General features: G+C 45.3%; 1 protein-coding gene across 1 annotated transcript; it reads left to right on the top strand.

Moving 5' to 3' along the window:
• Positions 1 to 11230: 11230 nt before the first annotated feature.
• On the top strand, positions 11231 to 18566 carry LOC120692606 (phytochrome B). Its single transcript, XM_039975973.1, has 4 exons — positions 11231 to 13508; positions 13925 to 14732; positions 16219 to 16512; positions 17834 to 18566. The coding sequence occupies exons 1-4, from the start codon at positions 11321 to 11323 to the stop codon at positions 18039 to 18041; spliced, it is 3498 nt and encodes a 1165-aa protein (XP_039831907.1). The 5' UTR covers positions 11231 to 11320; the 3' UTR covers positions 18042 to 18566.
• Positions 18567 to 19806: the final 1240 nt, after the last annotated feature.

Below are 19806 nucleotides of genomic sequence, written 5' to 3'. Positions count from 1 at the left end.
TTATGTAGATCTATTATATTACCCGTAGTAACGCACGAGCACTATATATGAGTCGAACTAGCCTTTCACCAATTGGAATTCTAATTTTAACTTGGACAAATCAATCATAATCGTAATAGGAATCCAGATAAATCAATCGGAATACTAATCGGATCTCAGACAATAAATGTCTCATATGATCACAAAATGATCTGCACACGGAGAACGAGCACAAAGTTGGTGATATTATTTTATTAGTAACATTATATAGATTTATTATATTACATGTAGCAATGCATGGGCACTATACTAGTAACCATAGAAACCGTGACCAATATAAAATGAGAATACGTCTTGCAGCAATGTCAAGATGATGCGGAGGAAAGAGAGATGAGAGAAATATGTGGTATTTAGCGAAGCTAACACATACTTATACACACGACAAAGTATTATGATGTTAAATTTGTAGTTATGGGAAACACTGACAAAAAGCCAGAATATGGTCATGCTACATAAGAATCTTTTGAAATGAGAAAATGTAAGAGATCCATGGAGTAAACATAAAAAATTCAGTGCGGTGGTTCCTTCAAATAGGAATTCTTGACTATATTACATCCGATGATCCAAACATGATGTTTCGGACTAACAAAGCAGCTCATTTTTCTACTGCCACTCCTTGTTTGAATGTCAAGTTTTTCTAAGCAAAGGTAGAAAGGCATAATAAGGACCGAATTCAGTGGCATAGCGTGACACAGGAAAATGTGCACTGATAATCAGCTCCTATTGTCACCAAATTGATCACAGTTCGCCATCAATAAACCAGCATGCTGTGTCACCATTCCAATTTATACCGAGAAAATATAGCATCAATCAATATGAGCCGTTCTTGACTTGGTTGAGAATAAATCTCAACAAGCCGCTCTTATGATGTGGCTTCGGTACAGCCCGCAAGCAAAGGAAATGCAGTAATTGACCGGTCTAGTTCCATGTCCAAAAGATTATTCTTCATTTTTCCTCTTTTGTACCAAGAGATTTCAATCTTCTACATGAGTTCCCGTGCCCCATTGTTCTTGCATTCCATGTATGCCTGTAGTTTACAGTTTAAAACTAGAAATTCAGCAAAAACCAGAAAATACATACATAAATGAAGGACAGCAATTGACAGTGCCTGAAAGATGGATTGTAGCCATCTCGACGGCAACCGCAGCCTGAAAAGCAACGGTTGATGATGGTAACTGAAAGATGGATTTTAGTCGTCTGGACAGCATGTAATCATACTCATATAAACAAACTCCAACACCTTCGAGAAACTGAGCCGGCAGATTATTGAGATTGAAAAAGTCACTACGAACATCTCATTGTTGACAGAAATAGCATCTACAGTAACGACAACCCGACTTGAGTCGGTACTAGGAATTGTTTGGTTCCAGGTGCTAAATTTTAGACAATATCACATCAAAGAGAATCTTGATATTTATTAGTATTAAATAAAATTTGATTACCAAACTAACTGCAGAAACCTGGAGCTAAACTGCAAGATGAATCTAATGGGATATATTAATTCATATTAGCAGATTGTTAATATAGTATCACTGTAGCAAATCTTGAATTAATTAAGTTTATTAAATTCATCTTGCAAATTAGCACTCATCTGTCAAAAAGATTTTATAAATAAATTTTATTTGATATATCTAAATAGTAAGATTTCTTATGATGCGATAGATGCTGAAATAAAGCTGATGGAAACCAAGGATCTCATCCGGTAATAGTAGTAAAGATTCCACCATAAAGGACATGCATTCGCCGAGCACACTTCAGTTTGCACACGCCGCCGAGTACTCGACAGCGCATAGGCATACGGAGGCTGAATGAGAAGTTGAGAACCCAGACCTCGTGACATGCAGGCATGCAGCACACCAGACACGCGGGTCCACTACTCTCGCCCCGCACGCAAAGTTTTTTTTTATTTGAAAATACCGCCAAGGGCCAAGGCGGGCGCCTCTCCGTGCCATGGCGCCAGGCGCCGCCGGGACTAGACCTGGGCATGGGTCACCCGATCCGAACAACCCGACCCAACCCGCCCGAAAAAACCCGACCCGACCCGACCCGAGCTACGTGGCGGGTGGGCGCGGGCCGTATTTTTTGACCCGCAACAATCAACGGGCCGGACACGGGCCGTGATTTTTGACCCAAAACCCGACCCAACCCGAAAAACCCGACCCAAATGCCAAAAAACCCGACCCAACCCGAAAAAAACCCGACCCGACACGCCCGCGCAGGGTGCACGGGCCAACCCGACCCGACCCGGTGATAGGTACGGGTCGGGCGCGGGCCGTCCTATGCGACCCGTGACCCAGCCTTGACCCGACCCGAACCCGACCCGACCCGACATTTGCCCAGGTCTAGCCGGGACCGGGAGCCCACGCGACGGGCCATGGGACGGCCCGGCTGAAAAGCCTGTGCGGCTTTTTCTTCGGCTGTGTTTAGATCATTAAAATTAGTGGTAAAAAGGGTCACATCAGATACTATGGTACACTGTAGAATTTTTCATTTGTTATGGTAATTATTGTCCTACTATGATCTAATTAGGCTCAAAAGATTCGTCTCGTCGTGTACATCAAAACTATGCAATTAATTTTTTTATTTATTTACATTTAATACTTCATTCATAAGATAAAATAATTTGATGTGATAGGTGAATAGTAAAATTTGAATAGAGAAATTTTGAAAGTCAACACAGCCTTCATGCAGGTACGCTACGCTCTTTCTTCAACCGCCGTATATTCTTGTCCTGCAAAGGGCAGCCGGCAGCGCCACGTACGGCCTGGCGGCCGACAGTGAGAGGCGCCACATGGGCCGCGGCCGGCGATTGGCCCGGCCGCGCGGCCGCACGTGGGCGCGCAAAGGCCGCCCCCCGGTGCGGTGTAGCGTGAGGCCCCGGCTCGGTGCTCCAAGGACGACGGCTGACGGGGGATGGTTGGTTGCTGTCACAAGCGCAGGGGCCAGTGGGCCGCGTGGGGCACTGTATCAGTACCTTGTCGCTACTTTAGCGCCGAGGCACAGTGGTGCTTTACTCTCGTACTGGAAACAGAACGGAGCCGAACAAATTTAAATAGCCGGTGCTGGGAAGTTAATAACTCCGGTTCGAAATTTTTGCGCGAAACGAGGACGAAAACGCAAGAGAGTTATTTATTAGGTGTGGTTTACTCAACGTGTAGAGTATATCTTAGTCGTTATCCCGGGCCGGGTCGTTACAGGGGTATCAGAGCCATACTCTCGCGTTTTCACGCCACGTACGTGCACACGGATGCCAACAGCATGTGGACGCGCACACAGATGCCAACAGCATGTGGACGAACACATATGGGCTGCTAGCAGTGAACTCACGGACGTGGCACATGAGATCGTTAGCACTAGACGTATAGGACGTGGCCCAAGAGAGTTAATCCTGCTCCTTTGTCCCATATGGGTAAGCTGGTTCGACGACGACGTCGAATTCTAACGGGGTGATTGTCACAGCCCATGAACACACATGGGCTGCTAGTAGTGAACTCACGGACGTGGCACATGAGATCGTTAGCACTAGACGTATGGGACGTGGCCCAAGAGAGGTGATCCTGCTCCTTTGTCCCGTATGGGTAAAGCTGGTTCGACGAGGACGTCGAATACTAACGGGGGTGATTGTCACAGCCATGGGCCAATGGGACGCGCGGGTTACTGTAGCGCCGCGGCACAGTGGTGTGTTAGTCCCATACTGGAAACGGGAAGGTGGACGAACACACATGGGCTGCTGGCAGTGAACCCATGGACGTGGCAAATGAGATCGTTAGCACTAGACGTAACTGGAAACGGGAAGGTGGACGAACACACATGGGCTGCTGGCAGTGAACCCATGAACGTGGCACATGGCATCGTTAGCACTAGACATATGGGACGTGGTCCAAGAGAGGTGATCCTGCTCCTTTGTCCCGTATGGGTAAGCTGGTTCGACGAGGACGTCGAATCCTAACGGGGTGATTGTCACAGCTCATGGGCCAGTGGGACGCGCGGGTTACTGTAGCTTGTCGTTAATGTAGCGCCGCGACACAGTGGTGCTTTAGTCTATACTGGAAACGAGAAGAGAGCCGAACCAGTTTAAATAGCCGGTCTCTGGGAAATTAACAACTCCGGTTCGAACCTTTTGCGCGAAGTAAGGACAAAAGCGCAAGAGAGTTATTTAGCAGGTATAGTTTATTCAATGTGTAGAGTAGATCTTGACCGTTATCTCAGGTCGGGTCGTTACAGTTGCCGCCTCGCGGCCGCGCGCGTCGTCGCCGCGGCCGCGGCCGGCGGCTTTCGAACGTACCGCCCCCGGCCCCCGCTCCGCTGCTCTCCCTTTCCCCAAAGCAAAAGCAATCCTGATGCCGCCTGTACTTCGCCAATGAATGCGCGCAGTGGTTATCCAGTTCGGAAACCGACTAGCGGCCAGATGGGTTCTGGATTGGACGTGTGACGACCAGGGTTCACCAAACCATCGGTAACAGGTCCGGTTTGACCGGTCCGGACCGGTTCCGGTTTGGTCCGGTATGAAACCGGTCCAAATTCAAAATTTAAATTTGAATTCAAAAATATGAAAATTCCCAAAAATACTTCAAGGTGCGACAATGGTGTCAAATTTTCTTCAAAATTCGTTCATTTAGTATAGTTTGCGGGGATTTGAAGTTAAATAAAAAAAAACGTGCATATAAAAATATACAAATACAATGTAAAAGTAGTACAAAAGAGGGTTGGAGGGTTCATTTAGACTAAAATATGTTATACAAATATTTATTTAGTATACTTTGCGGGCATTTGAATTTAAACCAAAAAAGAAAAAAAAATTGAATTTGACCGGTTACCAGTCAAACCGGCCGGTATACCGGTACGAACCGGTTGAACTGCGCCATTTGAATTCAAATTTGAATTTGACCGGTTTCTACCGGTAACCGGTCAAACCGGTCCGGTAAACCGGAACCGGAGGCCGGCGGTTACCGCTAACCGATCGGATATTTTAACCCTGGTGACGACTGGCTACATCAACCGGTGCGCTGCAGCCTGCAGACGTGTTAATGGGTGATTTTTAGATGCGTATCTAATTTTTCAAACTTAAATTTGTATTGATTTTTCAAAATAAAATCTCATTATAGAAAAATAGTATAAAATTTCAAATCAGGTTGGAAGTGCACTTAAATGTCATCAATTAATACCAATCTGCCTGTCAGAATAACAATTAACACATGCAGGTTTGTAATACTACTGGGATTGGATTGGATATAAACCAAAGTCCAAATAACTTCAGTAGTAGTTAGTCTTAGTTGGATTTGGACATCCATTAGCGTTGGATCCTATTGGATAAAAACAATTGGGTAATCCAACTTATGCGTTGCACTTCCTCCGAACACATAAACAAGAGCCTCGGAGCCTTGGCGCTCTGCACTGCAACCACGATATGGTAATGACGGCTAACCACGGATGCAACCTCCGCATGCTCCTTGTCGTTGAGCTCTTCTCCGCGTATTACCTCGCCGCTCGCACCACCAAGCATGCGGCTCGCTTTACGGCTGCTTGTATCAGTGTTAATGATACTTTTACCGCTGCTTGTTTAGGCCTTACGGCTCGCTGTGCCTCCCACTTTTCCAGCTTGGCATATTTGGAATTTGAATTTTGTTGGATAGATTTGGATTGGACTGGATTGGATCATAGATACAAATTCGTAGCATTGGATGTATGGTTGTCTGACTTTAGCTGGAGTTTAATTGGATTCCTTCTATTAGATTTTGGATGTCAGTCCAATCTAGGTGTAGTTTGTAACGGTTTATCGCCACTGGCAGACGCAGATGTCAAGATGGCAACGTCAGGCCTTGTTTAGTTGCGAAATTCAAAATTTCAAATCTATCACATCAAAAGATAATCTTACATGCATGGAGTATTAAATCTAGATGAAATAAAAAATAAATTGCATAGTTTGCTTGTAAATTGCGAGATGAATCTAATGAGCCTAACTAGGCTATGATTATTGATTAGACACTAAATTGCTACAATAATTGCTACAGTACACATGCTCTAATGATGGATTAATTAGGCTCATTAGATTTTTCTCCTAGTTTACGGACGAGTTATGTAATTAGCTTTGTGATTAGTCTATGTTTAATACTTTAAATGTGTAAAGATTCTATTTTTACAATTTTACCAGGGCAACTAAACCCTAAATCCGGAAGTGTTTAGGTCGCGTAATTTTTTGGGTTCGGCTACTGTAGCATTTTCGTTTTTATTTGGTAACCAATCATAAATTAATTAGGCTCAAAAGATTTATCTCATTATTTACAGATAAACTGTGCAATTGGTTGTTTTTTTAAATTATACTAGTAGAGGTGCACGTGCCTGTGGCACGTGTTTAAAGAACAATTATATTAAAAATAGCACAAGTTTAAAGAGTAGTTATGTTTAAAAATAACATTAGACTCAAAATTGATGATACAACAAGTAAAGTTGTATTACATCGATCGATTACTAAATCAACTAAATTCTACTAATAAAACTAATTACGGACCGCAAAGTGCATCAAGAAGGCACGTACACTATGTGGGTACACGTAGAAGGCTAGATGAAAAAAAAATGAGTTTTGGAGGAAAGATTGGTATTTTTTTCTGATGTATTCATTGGGTGTATCTGACATGCATATATTTATACTTTTATATTTATATTATATTTATGGATATAAAAGGTCCAACTTACATAAGTATCACTTATTCACTTATATAAAATGAAGTACTATCACACCATGTATGATTCCTTGCGTGCAAATAAACCCCAAAGCAAAGCATGCAGCATAGTAAATTTTGCCTACCTTGAATCGAAGCAAAGCTCCCTTGTACTATACGAATCAAAATCATTCAAGTCTAAGGATCCAACGGAAGCCACAGCTGCACGTCCAAGGATCATTCAAGTCTATTTATAAAATTGTGACATCTTGTACATGAATTCGTGTATCTTCAATCCAAATGAATGGAAAGAGGTTCCTGCGGTGATTGCCAAGAAAAAGGAATAATCAATCTAAATGAATGGAAAGAGGTGTCATTGCCAATCCAAAACAAATGGAAGAGAGGTGTCAGCCTTGATTGTCAATCAAAACTAATAGAAGGAGTCATCGCTGATTGCTAAAAGGTAGGAATTGCCAATCCAAACAATTGGAAAAAGTTATGCGGGTAGGGTGGGTGGGTATGGTAGATTTTTTGGTGTAAAAAATATTAGCTTTTTGGTAGAAATATTTTCCTTCTATTAAAAATTGGGTCTCCACCCTCTTTCGTCAAACTTTTTGGCCTGGCAAGTGGGACCTCCGTGAGGGGTACGGTGAGACTAATCTTGGTGAGAAAGAGTTTCAATTATTTCAACTTTTATTATAGTACTAATGGCAGCATGTGTTTAAAAGTAATTTTATTTAAAAATAGTACGTGTTTATAGAATAATTAAATTTAAAAATAATTGGATTGCATCTAGACCACTAAACATTTAATTCATTTAGCAATCCACCCGCCGCAATCCGCTGTAAACCTAGTTGCTCCATGTTGTCGTTGCCACAAGCGCCGCCCTCAGATGTTGTGCCACGCCGAACTAACAGCCGCTAAGCAGCGCCAGCCGCCGCCGCGGTCCACTACAAGCAGCCAAGTCAATAGACATGCTGCAATCTCTGGTCGACACCACAACAAGCAAGATACCACCGCGTAAGCTTGTCAACCCTGTTGAAGCTCAACCTCCTGCACGTATCTGTCACCACCCTCGGTCGCCGACCTCCTAAGCTGAGTTGGATCTCAAAGAGCGGCGCCTCCAAGAAGGTTACGACGCCAGTGGCGCCGCCATCGCTCGTCCAGAAACTAGACGGGGCTTTCGCCCAGAGACCCAAATAGAGGTGGGTGGAGCTCGAAGATGACGCCTCCAACGGGGAGAACGACGCCCGAAAGCACCGCCGCCGCCACCGTCAGCAGGACTGACGGCAAGGACTTTCGTCCAGAGAATCACAAGCCCAAGCCACTGCGCGCGTCCAGCCTGGAACTGGAACGCACGGGAAAACCCAGCTTGGCGGACCATCGAGGGCGGTGCCAACATCGTGCCGCGCCGAAACGAAGTTGTCCAACCGCAGCTCCTCGCGTTGCCTCGAAGTCATGCACCGCCGTCGTCCTAGACCAAAAAAGCAGCCTCGCGACGAGGACTGCCGCACCTGCTGCCTCCGCGATCGTGGGCCAGACCCACAGCGCCCGCCGGCCGAAGCAGCCCGCCGCGCCAACGTCGGCAGACTCTTCCTCCTCCTGGGCCGCACCCTCGCGAGCGCACGGCCGTCGCCGGACCCAGGAGCACCCGGCTCTCAGCGCGCCGACGGGCCGCCAGAGCAGGTGCCCTAGGCCGCCGCTGCCAGCCCCTCATGCCGCCTCCGCGCGCCGCACCGCAGCAGGACCTGCCGTGACACCTCACCGGCCGCCTCGCAGAGGCCGGGACTAGCAGATCCGGCGGTGCAAGGGCCGGATCCACCCGTCGCCAGGCCGGATCTGCGCCGACGATGCTCCGGCGCACCGCCAAGTCGAGGCCCGTAGCGCCGTGCCGCCCCGGCGCCCGAGCTCCCCACGGGGCTGATTCGCCCCGCCGTCGCCTTCCTCGCCGACTGCCGAATTTCCGGTGACCTACTTGGGCGACGGCGAGGTGGGGGGATGGAGGCGGCGGAGGCTAGAATCGGTCGCCTTGCGGGAGCGACGCGGGGGGAGGGGGCCTAAGAATACACAGTTTTACTTTGATCGGTGTTTCGGACCCAGTGGATGAGACGGAACAATGGCACGGTGCCATGCTAATTGGATGGGTGCTGAGGAAAAGAATCCAAATGTCACGTGGTTCCTACAAAATCGTCCAAGGGCGCAGGGTGGCCATGATTCAGATTTGGACGATAACGCGAAGGAACTCCGGGCGGGTAGTTTAAACTTCAAGCGAGCTCTCGCCGCTTGCCTATAGCAAGGGAATACAGCCCGTCTCATTTTTCTTTTGTTCATTATAATTGCAATTAGTGAACGATTGATACTGCCTCGATTGAAAGACCAAGTCAAACCATTAGCTTAGGCCTTGTTTAGATGGTGTAAAGTTTTGATATAAAATGTCACATCAGATATTCCGGCACATTCAAAACATTAAACGTAGACTAATTGCAAAATAAATTACATAAACTAATTAATTTATTATTATAGCATGTGTTATTATAGCAGTTTAGTGTCTAATCACAATCTAATTGGGCTCATTAGGTTCATCTTGCAATTTACAAGCAAACTGTATAATTAATTATTCATTATATATATTTAATTCTCCATGCAAATGCCGCAATATTCGATGTAATACTTTTAAAAGTTTGAATTTTGAATCTAAACAAGGTCTTACTCATGGTAAAAAAAATCAAGTGCAAAGAATAAAAATATAGCAATACCATGCGTTTAAAAAGTTATGCACGTCTCCAAGATTTTTTACGCCAATATCATAAAGCGTATTTTGTTATTGTTGAGTCACTGAAGTTCAAGGGATGGATGTGTGTGTTGAGGGGGGATTGTTTTGTGTTTATGAAGATTCTGTGTTTTTTTTTCACACTAAATCAGCTACTAGCTACTCCCTCCTTCCCCGTTTATAAGGCATGGTGGAACATGACACGGTCTTCTAAACAACACTTTGACCATTTATTTATCATATATTATATCACTTTTGATTATAAATTTATAATCATTGTAAAATATATTTGATTATGAATCCAATCATATGAAATTTGCATTATAAAAATAAAAATTTAATAGTCAAATTATTGGTCAAAGATGATAAGGTTTGAATCTTGATATACGTGTATGCCTTATAAACAGGGAAGGAGGGAGTATTAGTCAGTAAATAGTATTTTTTTCTCACAACAAATAAATATCAGCCATTGACAGCTGAATATATGTGATGAAGTCGAGTGCTATCCCGAGAAAGGAGAGACCGATTACTAAAGAACCACGGATCGACCTAAAGTTCTAACGGTTGGTGTGGCAGCCGTGGTAAAGGGCCTTAATTTTTTATCTAGATAATTTAAGGATCGGGTTCTAAAAAAATCGGGCTCTAATTTTATTTAATTTTAAGCTAAAAAAAATTGAGGGCCAACTAGGATTGTGAAGAGAGCATTAGCTTCTGATCCATTACCACCTCTACGTATGTATTCTGTTAGTCCCATGATAAAATCTGAAATTTCAGGCGTACGAAAAATACAGCAGCATCACCAAATTTATGCACCAAGGCTTATCTGTTGCAAATAAAGAGACGAACCATATTCCCCGTTTTCAGTGCTAAAAAGAGAAATGGCTGCAAGCGTGCAGGGTGAAAGCATCCACGGTCATTTCAGCTGGAAGCTCGTCGTCGTCCCCAGAGCGCGAGCGCAATCCAAAACCTGAACCCTGCGCGGGGATTCTATTCCCCGCATATGGAGGGGCGACAAACACATTATACAAGGCTTCCGCCGCCGCTCCCCCGCCATCTCCGCCTCTCCTGGCTCCGGCGCCGCCCTAGGCGTCTCCGCCGCCGCCGCCCTCCAGTGCTACCAACTTTAACCAAGCTCGTTGCCACCGCGCTGCCGGCTTCTTGTCGCCCCTGCCGCCGGCCGCCACCCACCGGGGGTCCTACCCCGGCCGGACGGCGGCGCTCCCGCGCCGCCTTGCCCTCCGCCGACCGAACTATCGCCGCCGCCCATCCTCCACCGCCTCGCCCTCTCCTCTTCTATCGCCGGCGGCCATAGAGCTCACCGAACCCAAATAACCCGGAACCCTAAAGCTCCGCCGCCGCCCTCCACCACTCCGGCCGCCGGCGACCTCGCCGGCGGCCGCTCCCCCACCTACCACCCCTCCCCAACCACCACCTCCTCCTCCCCAAGCTCCGGCCGTCGCTTACGTCAACAGAAAAGATGAACAGGAGCCACGGCGCCTTCTTCTGTGATGGATCGAGAGAAAATCACATATAGGATAAAAAGATTTTCCACCCGCCCCGAATCCGATAAATAGATTTTCCACCCTGCCTCAATCCTCCCCACTACCCGTCCCTATCCCAGCCATGCCGTCGTCATCGGCTCATCGCCTTGCGCGTAATATCCTTCCTCCACTGTACCTGCCCCCACTTCTTATTTTATCCTCGAGATGACTCAATATGCGCAGCCCGGAGCGGTGGAGCAATCGGACGACGAACCCCGATCGAGTGGGCGAGCGAGCCGACGAGACGAGCGCACAAGAGGACGGACGGGCCGCCCAATCCCGAGCCCCGGCCCCCTCCCCCCCCCCTCGCCATGGCGTCGGGCAGCCGCGCCACGCCCACGCGCTCCCCCTCCTCCGCGCGGCCCGCGGCGCCGCGTCACGCGCACCACCACCACCACTCGCAGTCGTCGGGCGGGAGCACGTCCCGCGCGGGCGGGGGTGGGGGAGGCGGAGGCGGGGGAGGCGCGGCCACGGAGTCGGTCTCCAAGGCCGTGGCGCAGTACAACCTGGACGCGCGCCTCCACGCGGTGTTCGAGCAGTCGGGCGCCTCGGGCCGCAGCTTCGACTACTCCCAGTCGCTGCGAGCGCATTCGCTGCCCACCCCGTCCTCCGAGCAGCAGATCGCCGCCTACCTCTCCCGCATCCAGCGCGGCGGCCACATCCAGCCCTTCGGCTGCACGCTCGCCGTCGCCGACGACTCCTCCTTCCGCCTCCTCGCCTTCTCCGAGAACGCCGCCGACCTGCTCGACCTGTCGCCGCACCACTCCGTCCCCTCGCTCGACTCCGCGGCGCCGCCCCCTGTCTCCCTGGGTGCCGACGCGCGCCTCCTCTTCTCCCCCTCGTCCGCAGTCCTCCTGGAGCGCGCCTTCGCCGCGCGCGAGATCTCGCTGCTAAACCCGCTATGGATCCACTCCAGGGTCTCTTCCAAGCCGTTCTACGCCATCCTCCACCGCATCGACGTCGGCGTCGTCATCGACCTCGAGCCCGCCCGCACCGAGGACCCCGCGCTCTCCATCGCCGGTGCAGTCCAGTCCCAGAAGCTCGCTGTCCGCGCCATCTCCCGCCTCCAGGCGCTGCCCGGCGGTGATGTCAAGCTGCTCTGCGACACAGTCGTGGAACACGTCCGCGAGCTCACGGGTTACGACCGTGTCATGGTGTACAGGTTCCATGAAGACGAGCACGGGGAAGTTGTTGCTGAGTGCCGGCTCAATAACCTTGAGCCCTACCTCGGGTTGCATTATCCCGCCACAGATATCCCCCAGGCATCCCGCTTCCTGTTCCGGCAGAACCGGGTGAGAATGATTGCCGATTGTCATGCCACGCCGGTGAGAGTCATACAAGATCCTGGGCTGTCACAGCCACTGTGTTTGGTTGGCTCTACACTGCGCGCCCCGCACGGGTGTCATGCGCAGTACATGGCAAACATGGGTTCCATAGCATCGCTTGTTATGGCGGTCATCATCAGCAGTGGTGGTGATGATGAGCAAACAGCACGCGGTGGCATCTCGTCGGCTATGAAGTTGTGGGGGTTGGTAGTGTGCCACCATACATCACCACGGTTTATCCCTTTTCCATTGAGGTATGCTTGTGAGTTTCTCATGCAGGCTTTTGGGCTGCAGCTCAATATGGAGTTGCAGCTTGCACATCAGCTGTCGGAGAAGCACATTTTGCGAACACAGACTCTGTTGTGTGACATGTTACTGCGAGATTCACCAACTGGCATTGTCACACAGAGCCCTAGCATCATGGATCTTGTGAAGTGTGATGGCGCTGCACTCTATTATCATGGGAAGTACTATCCATTGGGTGTCACCCCCACTGAGTCCCAAATTAAAGATATCATCGAGTGGTTGACAGTGTGTCATGGGGACTCAACTGGGCTCAGCACAGATAGCCTGGCTGATGCAGGCTACCATGGTGCTGCTGCATTAGGGGATGCTGTATGTGGCATGGCAGTAGCCTATATTACGCCAAGTGATTACTTGTTTTGGTTCCGGTCACACACCGCTAAAGAAATCAAATGGGGTGGTGCGAAGCATCACCCAGAGGATAAGGATGATGGTCAGAGGATGCACCCACGATCATCATTCAAGGCATTTCTTGAAGTAGTTAAAAGCAGAAGCCTACCATGGGAGAATGCAGAAATGGATGCAATACATTCCTTGCAACTCATATTGCGCGACTCCTTCAGAGATGTTGCAGAGGGCACTAGTAACTCAAAAGCCATTGTCAATGGACAAGTTCAGCTTGGGGAGCTAGAATTGCGGGGTATAAATGAGCTCAGCTCCGTAGCAAGAGAGATGGTTCGCTTGATTGAGACAGCAACAGTCCCTATATTTGCAGTAGATACTGATGGATGTATAAATGGTTGGAATGCAAAGATTGCTGAGTTGACAGGCCTTTCAATTGAGGAGGCAATGGGAAAATCGCTAGTAAATTATCTTATCTTCAAGGAATCTGAGGAGATAGTTGAAAAGCTACTGTCACGAGCTTTAAGAGGTATATATCATTTCTCTTTCTTATATAACCGCTCTTTCTTTTGTATTATGTCTGCTGGAATCACCCACTGCAGTCAAGGAAAAAAGAATTGTAAATGTATATACAATCATAGAAGTGTATAAATATGATGTATACATATTTATTGTATCAAGTATTGAAATCTATGATATATATACTCCTTGAAAATAGATGCACTCAGTTTCATACGCTTACTTCATTTTTTGTGCATAGCATGAATAAGTATAGAAAATGGGGGCCAGCTAGAAACTACTATTAATTCTTCTCAACCATTTTCATCGAAGCATCTTAGAACCAGTGCTTAGAACTAGTAGACAGCCATGCTCAAATGTGAAAAGTATGTGCATCAAACCTGTACCAGAGGTGAGCCCTGATTTATGAACTTGCTGCTCGTACAGGTGAGGAAGACAAAAATGTGGAGATAAAGTTGAAGACATTTGGGCCAGAGCAATCGAAGGGACCAATATTTGTTATTGTCAATGCTTGTTCCAGTAGAGATTACACAAAAAATATTGTTGGTGTCTGTTTTGTTGGACAAGATGTCACAGGAGAAAAGGTGGCCATGGATAAATTTGTCAACATACAAGGGGATTATAAGGCTATTGTACACAATCCAAATCCTCTAATACCCCCAATTTTTGCATCAGATGAGAATACTTGTTGTTCAGAATGGAACACAGCTATGGAAAAACTTACAGGATGGTCGAGAAGTGAAGTAATTGGTAAGCTGCTTATTGGAGAGGTATTTGGAAACATTTGTCAACTTAAGGGCCCAGATGCATTGACAAAGTTCATGGTTGTCCTTCACAATGCTATAGGGGGACAGGATTATGAAAAGTTCCCCTTTTCATTTTTCGATAAGAATGGGAAGTATGTGCAGTCCTTATTGACCGCCAACACAAGGAGCAAAATGGATGGTAAGTCCATTGGGGCCTTTTGTTTCTTGCAGATTGCAAGTGCCGAATTACAGCAAGCCCTTGAGATTCAGAGGCAACAAGAAAAGAAGTGTTATGCAAGGATGAAAGAGTCGGCCTATATTTGCCAGGAGATAAAGAATCCTCTTAGTGGTATCCGATTTACCAACTCTCTGTTGCAGATGACTGATTTAAATGATGACCAGAGGCAGTTCCTTGAAACTAGCTCTGCTTGTGAGAAACAGATGTCCAAGATTGTAAAGGACGCCAGTCTTCAAAGTATTGAGGATGGGTAGGCATTCTAATCTTACCCTTCTCTCACTCATACTCTAATGTTTGCATTGAATAATTACGTTTGATTCATTTACGTTTGTTTAACTGCGCCCAAGAGTAACCATAATCTGAACTTCAGTGGCACTAATCTTTCTCTCAGTAGTAGGAATTAGAGAAGTTCATCAGTCATCAGACTCAGTTCTGTTTTGCTGCTTTTGCTGTTTCTTTGAATTAACTGTCCCTTGCGCCTAAGTTATTGTCAACATTAGATGAAGATTATTACTTTTTGGTATTACCCTTTAAGACAGTTTTATATTATCATTCATGGTATCTGTCCACTGCTCTTGCTTTGGCAACGTCTGAAAATATCTAAGACCTGCAAGCATTTCATGGTAGAACACTGCATATTGTAGGCATGCCATTGCAAAGATGAAGCCAGTCCTGATTAATCTACTTCAAAAGCTGCATTGGTGTTCCTGAAACCCCAATAATCCAGATTACTGCACTTAAGACTTCTGTGGGGTTGGAAACCATCTTTTATTTTAAAGTTTAAACTAAGTACCAACTTACTAAATGATGATGGGGTTTGTTTCTGGCTGTAAGTATGCCATTATGGCTGTAATCACTAACTAATGGTTGACAAGATATGGCACTCAACCGGTACCAAGTCAGAAATTGATGGTTTCTACAGTTCCCAAAGGAACTGGTGAAAATGGTATTGGTTTGTCTATATTTTTAGGATACCGGAATACTATACCAGTACATGCACTAATTACTACTCCCTCCTTCCATGTTTATAAGGCATACACGCATATCAAGATTCAAACCTTCCCATCTTTGACCAATAATTTGACTATCAATTTTTTATTTTTATAATGCAAATGTTATATGATTGGATTCGTAATCAAATATATTAGTTTACAATGATTATAAGCTTATAATCAAAAGTGATATAATATATGATAAATAAATGGTCAAAGTGTTGTTTAGAAGACCGTGCCATGTTCCACCATGCCTTATAAACATGGAAGGAGGGAGTATGTATATTGAACGGGTCACGATTATATTAAAAATGCTATTTTTTAACAAACAAAAAGTTGCGCACACTTGAGTTTTCTGCTTACCGGTTTTTATATTGATTGCTACCAGCATTGTGAACCTTTGCACCCTAAATGGTATATCATGGAATTTTATTAGAATTAAGAAAATTGCCTATGAACTGTGTAGTCTAAAATGCCCGCGGTCTTGTTTGATGGACTTTGTATGTTATTAGGAGATGTTATATTTTATTTGCCTGCACAGGAATTTAGAATTCCTTCAACAAGATATCAGTTGGAATAGCTAAGTACGCCATCATATAATATTATTGTTGCATTATTTGCTTAATGTACTTTCTTTGTAATCTAAGACACTGTTTTACTTTGATCTTAAGTTTGAACAGCTATTGTTATTTGCACAATTGATTAGCTGAAAATTTGTTGATTTTGTTTCTCTTTTTGTAACAGCTCTTTGGTGCTTGAGAAAGGTGAATTTTCTCTTGGAAGTGTCATGAATGCTGTTGTCAGCCAAGCAATGGTATTGTTGAGAGAGAGGGATATACAGCTTATTCGGGATATCCCTGATGAAATCAAGGAAGCATCTGCATATGGTGATCAATATAGAATTCAGCAAGTTTTGTCTGACTTCTTGCTAAGCATGGTGCAGTTTGCTCCAACCGAAAATGGCTGGGTAGAAATACAAGTTAGACTAAATGTAAAACAAAATTCTGACGGAACAGATTCAGCGCTTTTCATCTTCAGGTTAGCTGGTTACTCTTTGATTATAAATCTATCATAGAATGAATTTTCCCCTTCAAGGAATTTGGTAGGGAACAAGTACAGGAATTACTTCAATTTTAGCTGGTTAGTTGCATATATGGTTTGGTACCTTTCAAATATACGGTCGTGATGAATTTGACAGAATCTTCTTGTTCGTATCATGGGTTCTTTAAGTTGTCCGGTGCTCTAGATCACATCTAGTTTGCACTGAATCAAAGAACTGAGAGAATTTATCTTTGCTGAGCTATTAGGACGAACTGACTGTTTGGATGAGGATTTGGACTCAAGTCCCTAGGATATTTTTATATTTTCAATTTAAACTAAATCATAAGATTCTTGTACCTATACCCATCATCCAAACAGTTTGCAAGTAACCTACCTCTGTTCCACTAATATAAATATATATTAACCTAAGCAGATGAAAATTCTTATCTATCTGGCTTGTTCTTTGGGTGGTCCTTTTACCTTGGCGCGAAAACTGAGTTCTGATGACCTTACCTATTGAAGTTCAAAACTGTCTTATGAAATGGTGCCATGGACTGTACTCATCTGGTTCTATGAGATGAATTTAGTGTTCTTGTTCAACTTGGGCAAATGTGAATATGTGATAGTCTTTCTTTAACTCATGCTATTTTAACAATCTACATTTGTTTCAACGTTTGTTACAATGTTTTCCTAAACGTTAAACAGTCGGTCACCCTTTGTTTAGTGTTTAGGCGGTTTAAACGGTGTTTAAACAGAGTTAAACGGCCTAAACGGTTTGGCATAATAACATTAAAATATGCATATTTATGTACGTAAATGTCAAATATGCTAGAAAGTCTACGTTTTGCACATGTAAAAAGTAATTATTCTGCCAAATAATTTTTTTTGGAAGAAATCTAAATCCCACAATATTTCATATACTTACGGTGCTACTTGGTTCGGTATTGATTGTGGTAGTTGTAATCTCCCTATTGACTAAATTATGAATTAAATGATCATTTAGCTCATTTAATCATGATTATCTCGACTCTGTTTAGATGATTTAGACGGATTTTAACAGTTTTAATGGGTTTAAACGATCCAACTGTTTAATTCACCGTTTAGGACCTAAACGACACGGATGACCTCTGTTTACCGTTTAAACGCTGTTTAAACGGACTAAACGGCCGTTTAGGCAAACAGAGGTTTGTTAGATGATTCTGCTGAAACAGTAGTTTCCAAATGTTAACAACAATTAAAAAAAACTGAATGCCTCTTGTCTCAGCTGCACTAAATTCTGGAACTAAGTGATTTCCTTTTTAACTCTATATTTCTGTAGGTTTGCATGTCCTGGTGAGGGCCTCCCCCCTGACATTGTACAGGATATGTTCAACAATTCTTGCTGGTCAACCCATGAAGGCATTGGGCTAAGCACATGCAGGAAGATCGTCAAATTGATGGGCGGCGAAGTCCAATACATCAGGGAGTCGGAGCGGAGTTTCTTCCTCATCATCCTCGAGCTGCCCCAAACCTCGGCCAGCAGCTAGTAGAGAAATCAGCTGATATGTTAAATTCAGCGCTGACCTTACCCAACTACTTGGTCAACTAGGTGACTTGAGCTCCCCTGATAAGAGGGAACCTAATCTATGAGAAGCCTTGAAACCTAATCTATGAGAAGCCTTGAAACACCAATATGACTCTGATGAAGCACATCAAAGCTGCCACGGTGATCCTATGTATGATTCTCAGTGTCTAGAGTCTGTTTCCGGTGCGCCACTGTAAGTCTGGATGACCACAGATCCAAGTTCATGGCGGCTAGTAATTTATACAGGCGCCTGGCAGCAATATGGTTCTTAGGATAGACCCACAACCAGCTCCACGTAGTACATAATTTGTTATTAGCTTATATGTATATAATCTGTCGTGTATAATATGCATAAGGAGCTGTATCAGCTCCCACGGTTGTATTTTGCAGGCCTTCCCTGGCTTACTGCGCTTAATCTAGCATTTGGTTTCCTTGGAATTTTGTCATTCTGTTTAAAAAAAACATATGCTTGAAACTCTGAACACAATCTGTTGGCATGCTGTTTGACAATCTGAATGAATGTGGCTACAATCCTGACGCCCAAGGACTGAGGCGTTTGTGCAATGTGCAGGCACCGAAACCGCAGGCAGCGTGCATGCAAAAGGCATGTATGTTTGCGCCTCGGGAGACGCTTGGATGTTGTGGTGCGGAGAATGCCGGCCCTAGCAACCAGACTTGTGCAATTGTGCTTTGCAGATCTGGGCCGTGTCGCCTTGAATCGTTTGTGCTGAACAGAGCTTGCAGAATCGTTGCGCTGGTGAGTAGAGACACGAGCTTTCCAGTGTGAATTGGGCTGGGGACTTGGGGCTGCTAGGTACTAACTGCGGTCTGCGGGTTGACCCATTTGCTTTGCTTTGATGGCTTGAATCTGCGGCGGTCGGAGGCCGAAGGAACAGAATCCAGGCCGATGGATACAGAGAGCACCGAGCGTGGTTCATCTCCTCCTTTTTCTAAAAAAAAAAAGCTGGAGATGAACCATGCATTAATAAACATGCTAAAAATTTTAAATCTTGACTAAAATTTAGTTTACCTTATTAGCACTTCCGTTTAGATGAGTTAGTACTAAAGTTTAGCACTTTTCCAAACAAAATCTCAATTTGGAAGGGGACACATTTTCTGAATCTGTGATCTTTATGCACAACAAAGGTTAGTCTTTTCAGCCGAAAGGTTAGCCTTTTCAGCCAGGGACCATAAGAGCAAGTATTACAATCGGCGAGTAGCCGGCGAGGTCTTACGTGGAGGAGAAAGAAAATAGGAGAGAGAGAGTGGAGTGACCGACTCGTGAGGCACCGGCGGAAAAGTGGGCGAAGAGCCCTGTGCTGCATCGTTTCTCAATTTGATTGGCTGCATGTCATTGTCACAGGCACTGAACGAGCTGCCGCAATGCTGTGCTGCATTAATTGTTGTGCACGGTGGATGTTGTTTCGCCGGCTGCAGGCGCAACCACCAGCCCTGCTCTAATCAGAATCACAATGAGTAAAAATCACTCCCCTTTCCACTCATTCCCACGATTCACGAAGGCAAAGGGACACGTGAGCTTTTAGCTATTTTGCAAAAAGGCCTCCTAGTTTTCTAAAAACTACAACTAAACCTAGCTCATCCTGATGGTGCAATCTCCACGTTCATATATTTTTTCACAAACCTCAAACTATTCGACACAAAGGAGACATTCAATAATGTTTGGATCTTTACAAAAATCACCTCACGATGCACTTTTCCAGTAACCC

The sequence above is a fragment of the Panicum virgatum genome, chromosome 9N, assembly GCF_016808335.1.
Source record: "Panicum virgatum strain AP13 chromosome 9N, P.virgatum_v5, whole genome shotgun sequence".
Classification (NCBI taxonomy): Eukaryota; Viridiplantae; Streptophyta; class Magnoliopsida; order Poales; family Poaceae; genus Panicum; species Panicum virgatum.
The sequence above is the reverse complement of the archived record's forward strand: the minus strand, read 5'-3'. Positions and strand labels throughout refer to the sequence as shown.

What these genes read in the sequence shown, in the direction of transcription:
- LOC120692606 (XM_039975973.1), top strand. Translation starts at nt 11,321, where the DNA reads ATGGCGTCGGGCAGCCGCGCCACGCCCACGCGCTCCCCCTCCTCCGCG. An exon ending in CTTCAAAGTATTGAGGATGG is followed by an intron (nt 14,733 to 16,218) that starts GTAGGCATTCTA and finishes TTTTTGTAACAG; the next exon opens with CTCTTTGGTGCTTGAGAAAG. An exon ending in TCAGCGCTTTTCATCTTCAG is followed by an intron (nt 16,513 to 17,833) that starts GTTAGCTGGTTA and finishes ATATTTCTGTAG; the next exon opens with GTTTGCATGTCCTGGTGAGG.